Source organism: Liolophura sinensis, chromosome 8 (genome assembly GCF_032854445.1).
Source record: "Liolophura sinensis isolate JHLJ2023 chromosome 8, CUHK_Ljap_v2, whole genome shotgun sequence".
Classification (NCBI taxonomy): Eukaryota; Metazoa; Mollusca; class Polyplacophora; order Chitonida; family Chitonidae; genus Liolophura; species Liolophura sinensis.
The window spans coordinates 21,008,148-21,014,661 of record NC_088302.1 but is presented as its reverse complement, the minus strand read 5'-3'; the positions used below and the strand labels follow the sequence as shown (position 1 = coordinate 21,014,661).

Below are 6,514 nucleotides of genomic sequence, written 5' to 3'. Positions count from 1 at the left end.
AAAAAATAACATTTTTTTCTCAGAAATGTAGTTAAAATGCCATTCCTGGAGGTAAGTGAGCTATTACTTCAAAAAACATTTGTTCACAACTGAACCAACTGTATAAAAATGATAAATAATGACAAATGATTCAACTGCCAATTATGTTAAACGAAATGTTCTAACATAATACAAACAGTTTCAATGTTAAAACGTTTTGTTCAAATCATGTTCATTAGTCGTTTCCTGTAGGTCATTTCCACGTCATTTCCGATTGGTCAGTTTTGTTTAAGCGTCCTCTTCGGCTTCACCTTCCTCGTCAAACTCTCCCTCCTCCTCAGCCGTGGCGTCTTGGTACTGCTGGTACTCGGACACCAAGTCGTTCATGTTGGACTCGGCCTCAGTAAACTCCATCTCGTCCATACCCTCGCCTGTGTACCAATGGAGGAAAGCCTTTCGACGGAACATGGCCGTGAACTGTTCGGAGATTCGCTTGAACAACTCTTGGATGGCCGTGCTGTTACCGATAAATGTGGCGGACATCTTGAGACCTCTGGGAGGAATGTCACAGACAGCAGTCTTGACGTTGTTGGGGATCCATTCGACAAAGTAGCTGCTGTTCTTGTTCTGTACATTCAACATCTGTTCGTCGACTTCCTTCATGGACATACGACCACGGAACATGGCGGCCACGGTCAGGTAACGACCGTGACGGGGATCGCAGGCGGCCATCATGTTTTTGGCATCAAACATCTGCTGGGTGAGTTCTGGCACGGTCAGTGCTCTGTACTGTTGACTACCCCGGGAAGTGAGAGGGGCAAATCCTGGCATGAAGAAGTGGAGACGCGGGAAGGGTACCATGTTGACAGCCAGTTTACGAAGGTCAGCGTTGAGTTGACCGGGGAATCGCAGACAGGTGGTCACACCGGACATTGTGGCGGAGACCAGATGGTTCAAGTCCCCGTATGTTGGGGTGGTCAGCTTCAGTGTTCGGAAGCAGATGTCGTAGAGAGCCTCGTTATCGATACAGAAGGATTCGTCTGTGTTCTCCACCAGCTGATGGACAGACAAGGTGGCGTTGTAGGGTTCTACAACTGTGTCTGATACCTACGAAAGAATTAGGACGCATTAAGAGGAAGAGCATCGTAACCAATTAAACAACCAGGAAAGCGATATACATGTTATACAAAATGCAAAAACAAACTTGCAGAGCGTAATGTTTAATTGTGCAGATGTGTTGATCTACTTTGATATATCTATCTTTTCTCTTTTTACAGTGCACTTTATATGAACCATGGATAGCCATTCCTGTTCATAAATACGAATGAAAAATGTCTTGTGGTGAATGTGTTTTAACACAAAAACCTGTCAAAATTATGTAAATTCGCTGTAGGCCTATATATACTTGGTGTTTTCAGTGATCGTTCGGAAGATGCATACTTTAATACCTGTTTTTGTTTTACTTTACTTTTGCATGTGATACCTGCAATCCATATCAGTGCTTACTGTGGGATAATGATCAAACTAAGGTTGTACTTGCTGGAAATGTATTACCGTTGATCTAATGCTATGTTGTTTTCATCCAATCTACTTAACGATGCGACATTATGTCATTATCCAATGTCCGTGGCATGAACATCTTAATATTGATTTAGCTGCAAGCAGTGGCAAAATATTATTTTGTGACATTATACAAACCTTTGGCGAAGGAACGACGGAGAAGGTGTTCATCACCCTATCGGGGTATTCCTCTCGGATCTTGCTGATAAGAAGGGTACCCATTCCAGATCCGGTACCCCCACCCAGAGAGTGGGTCAGTTGGAAGCCCTGCAGACAGTCACAGCTCTCAGCCTCTTTTCGGACCACATCGAGAACGGAGTCGACCAGCTCGGCCCCTTCCGTGTAGTGGCCCTTGGCCCAGTTGTTACCTGCACCGCTCTGACCGAAAACAAAGTTATCGGGTCTGAAGATCTGACCGAATGGACCGGATCGAACAGAATCCATGGTACCGGGCTCCAGATCGACCAGGACGGCACGAGGCACATATTTACCTCCTGTGAGAAATAATAAAGCATTGTTTAAATGCATTTAGGTTTAGGTTGTATTTTATGTAAACGAATCTTATTTATTTTCTACAACGCGTTAAATGAATTGTATTTAGCGAAGGAGTTAAAGATAGTTATTTCTTGTTGTAAAACAAGATTTTTTAAAATGCTTCATGACACTAACCTTTGTTTGAAGTCTACCAGAATGGACAATAACTTATTCTAACGCGTGTTGTGGCATTTAAATTCTACACGTAATACTTCAGGCATGAGAAATTATTAAACCAGTTGAATAAATTTCAGTAAAAATCGTGGGACACTATTGTCTGATTTGTTATCGCCCCCATTTATTGATTTACACAACATGTCCCACCTACTTCACTAATAAGCTAGTTTTACTTTCCGAATCACTGATTCATTGATCTCAGTTAACAGAAAATATAAGTTTTGAATAATTTTTAATCTATAGCGTTTTGGGATCTGTTTTTCCATGGAAAGTTACATATTGGTTGCATTACTCAACACGAGAAAAGCTAGCAGTGTAGTGATTTTTGTGAAGGGCGTAACAAATGGAGGAGAATACACAAACCTGTGGCCTCATTGTAATAGACGTTGATTCTCTCTAGCTGGAGATCGGAGTCGCCATGGTAGGTTCCTGTCGGGTCAATGCCGTGCTCGTCAGAGATAACCTCCCAGAACTGAAAAGGAAATCATAAAATAAAATAAATATTCTTACACCTCCAGCAGACTTGGCATTATAAAGGCAACGTCTCATCTGTTGTGTGAAAGACACAATCTTACTCGAGCTTCTTCAGGTGTCGACGGTCAGTTTTCTCAATCCATCAACATCACTCCCGTTAAAAGACAGTATATATCATATACTTATATCAAAAGTAAGGATGACAAACGACATACATATACCGTAGTTCTGGCATTAAACCACGTTCGATGTACGGGACAGAATTACACACAAACTCTTCATCTTGTAAGAATTGGGCATGAAAGCAAGATGTTTTTAAATTTCTGGTTAGCAATTCTCACCTTAGCACCGATCTGGTTTCCGCACTGGCCGGCCTGTAAGTGGACAATTTCTCTCATGGTGATTGGCAGGAATGAACTCAAACGGTGCGGTTGATTGCTTTGGAGAGACTGGCCCGAAGTAATGTTTTGACATGGGTTTGCTGTATTTATACGTATGCACCCCTATGAGAAATACACAGAAACCTGTGGGCGTAGCAACGCCCTGTTAGGGAAAAGTCCTTACTTGCCATTGCCAACCCGGTGTAGCTAATCTTCTGTATAGCTCGATGGGGTGGTGTTAGGCGGGGCTGTAGGTGAGGAGAGGGTGGGGTTAAGACGGAAGAGTAATGTATAACAAGTAATTATATCAAACTATAATCCGCTAAGTCACAGCTTGGAGCTGCTAGAGTGTTGACATGTTATTAATATTGCATAAGCACGTAAGCTTAAACATGTCATGCCGTTTGTTGGTAGCGCATTGTCATGAGCCACAATAACGATATGACGTAAATACTCGGAATCACTTTTATAAAATGCAGTATGAGTACACTGGAGGACAGGGTTACGTTATCAACAACAACACACGAGCTGTAAGGGTCAAGGTCTGCTCAGCGAAGTGGTTCTGATGTACATACATCTCGGTTAGAATTCCCCTATCATGTAGTCGTCAGGTGTATTTTGGAGGGTCTGGGTTGATTGAAACAGCGTACATTGTAAATACTTGTCGTGAAAAGCGTACATAAGTGTTTTCATTTTGAGATTTTCAAACAAGATGCAAAGTATCAAACACGGTGAGACAAAACTCGAATCTACTTCGAATAAAATGTTGTTTCTTTGTGTTGATTAAAGGATATCTCCAGATGTACTAAAAGGTTATTGCATTACATGGATTCTGAGTGCAAATGTCAAAAAGCCCAATATAATGGTATTTAGAAAAGGAAGAAGATTACCTAAAAATTTGAGCTTCTGTTATGATAATGGGATGTTAGAAATAGTGGACAAATTTAGTTTTCTTGGAATTGCATTTTCGCTCGGGGAATCCTTTACAAATGTCCAAGACTCGTTAGCGGATCAATAGAGAAAGGCTATTTTTAGCCTTAACTAATATCTATACAAATGTAATGCTTTACGGGGACTGTGGCTCAGTTGGTTAGCGCGCTAATGACACAGGAGCCTCTCACCAATGCGGTCGCTGTGAGTTCAGTCCAGCTCATGCTGGCTTTCCAGCCGTAAGTTGGAAGGCTTGGCAGGAACCTGCGGATGATCGTGGGTTTCCCCTTGGCTCCGCCCGGTTTCCTTCCACCATAATGCTGGCCGCCGTCGTATATGCGAAATATTCTTGAGTACGGCGTAAAACACCAGTCAAATAAATAAGTTACTGCTAACTATGCTACATCACATGTTTATAGACAGTTGTCTGTACATGTTTTCCTCTCCGTGATATTTTACATGTTTTTATGCTCATGAGCCTTGGCTCGATGCAATAATAAACTATATAAATGCTGGATAGGACACAGACAGGTAGGCTAAAATGAAAGGGATTGCGTGACATTGCTTATGCTGTGTTGCTCAACTAACAAATGCTTGCACACACACGAGCTGCCCCATCATTCCTAGCCATGTGTACTGAATTTCGAGATTTCGTCTCTTGTTCTACGGTCCGTTGTGACAATAAGGTCTCGAATTGCAAATTGTCTTATGTCCTCTGAAGGCCACTTGTCTTTCACGTATATGACATGCTAACCTTTACTTCATACATTAGAAACTTGCGTGAACAACTTGGCATACGTTAGAGGTTTTACCCATGACACGTCATTTTCCACCACTGACCACATAAGTATGGCGTTAAACAGTAATAGAAAAAAAAATGAAATAATTAAAACGCGCAAACTGAAAGTAACTTTAACCAAATTACTTATATATTTATTTGATCTGTGTTTTACACCAAACTCAAGAATAACGATGGGTGAAAAAAGAGTCTGAGGGAAAACCACGAGACCTTTACACGTATAGCCGTAGAGAAAGCCAGCAAAGACAAGATTGTATTTATTTATTTATTCTATCAGATTGGAGTTTTACGCCTACTCAAAAATATCGCACTCATACGACGGCGGTCAGCATTATGATATGAGCAAACTGGACAGAGTTCATGGGGGGAGCGCGACTATCTGCAAGTTGCTGGCAAACCTTACCACGAACGACCGGGGAGGAAGCCAGCAACACGAAGACATTTATTTATTTATTTATTTTGTCTGATTAGAGTTTTACGCCGTACTTAAGAATATTTCACTCATATGACGGCGGCCAGCATTATGGTGGGAGAAAACCGGGCAGAGCCCAGAGGGAAATGACTATCCGCAGGTTTCTGACAGACCTTAACAAGTACGACCGGAGAGAATTAGCCACGATATAGATAAATCAATTGTTTAAATGTGTTGGTGTGTGAGGTAAGTAGATTACAGCAATTAAACAGTCAAAAGTTTTCAATGATGTTGGAAAGCCGCAAGGTACCGTGCTAGAATATCAGTTTATCATGATTACATATATACATGTATAGGGTACATGTATATTGTCCACAAATAACTCCAATGATTGCCCGGGCAACTAAGTACGCTTACTGACATCAAACTCCGAAAACATTGGGTGCATGAAGAAGAATGTCATTGATTTCTCTGTTCGAAGTTGAGATCATAGCAAGACCTTGTATCTGTGCGTTGAAACAGACATTTGTATACCGGCCTCCGCAGGCGTCAACCAATCCGGACGTTCAAGGTCTATAATCGCAAGGCCTATTCCCAACACGACGTAAAACACAAACCACCAAAGAACTAAGAAAGTATATAAAGTACGAAAAAAAAGCAATCACGCAAAGAGAGGCAGTCATCAGTTTGCAACGATGTTGGAAAGACCGAGGTATGTTCTAGGCAACTCAGTATTCAAATCGTGTACCTCATACTAGAACATCGGTTGTTGGTGACAAAATATGTATTTCACTTGCGCTTTGATTACAACTGTTCATATATCCAACGCAGCGAGCTAATTCAAATCGATGAATATACATCGCCTAGTCCGGGTTCAGCGGAATTAGACACAGTTATGAAGCAGAACGCCAGAGATTCTGGACGCTCTGTCCATATTTACTTATAAGAGAATTATACTCATTGTAAAACTTAGGAAACTTGGAGTGACGGCGTTTGATGGAATAAGCTTGACACACTAGTTTTTGCAGTAACAGCTTATGACGTGGATTGAAATCGTCACACATCACGCGGGAACTAAGCCAGATGTTGAAAGACTTTGCCATTACCGGTCGATATTTGATCGCACTTCCCGAATAGCAGCGTTATATTTTCTGTTGACTAAATTTCGATGTAGAACAAACTATGTCGGCATTTATATAGTCAGTAAAATATAAAGATATTTGTACATGGGTGCGAAAAAACATATATATTTGCTCCTTACACCGATTT

At 41.4% G+C, this 6,514-nt stretch overlaps 1 protein-coding gene across 1 annotated transcript; it reads right to left on the bottom strand.

The window, feature by feature from the left end:
* Positions 1-267: 267 nt before the first annotated feature.
* LOC135472153 (tubulin beta chain-like) lies at positions 268-3,122 on the bottom strand. Its single transcript, XM_064751515.1, has 4 exons — positions 3,066-3,122; positions 2,614-2,722; positions 1,678-2,033; positions 268-1,086 (listed from the first exon to the last, which is right to left on the bottom strand). Exons 1-4 carry the CDS (start codon positions 3,120-3,122, stop codon positions 268-270), a joined length of 1,341 nt encoding a protein of 446 aa, XP_064607585.1.
* Between the last annotated feature and the right edge of the window lie 3,392 nt (positions 3,123-6,514).

What these genes read in the sequence shown, in the direction of transcription:
- LOC135472153 (XM_064751515.1), bottom strand. Translation starts at nt 3,122, where the DNA reads ATGAGAGAAATTGTCCACTTACAGGCCGGCCAGTGCGGAAACCAGATC. An exon ending in GAAACCAGATCGGTGCTAAG is followed by an intron (nt 2,723 to 3,065) that starts GTGAGAATTGCT and finishes TTTCCTTTTCAG; the next exon opens with TTCTGGGAGGTTATCTCTGA. An exon ending in CTATTACAATGAGGCCACAG is followed by an intron (nt 2,034 to 2,613) that starts GTTTGTGTATTC and finishes TATTTCTCACAG; the next exon opens with GAGGTAAATATGTGCCTCGT.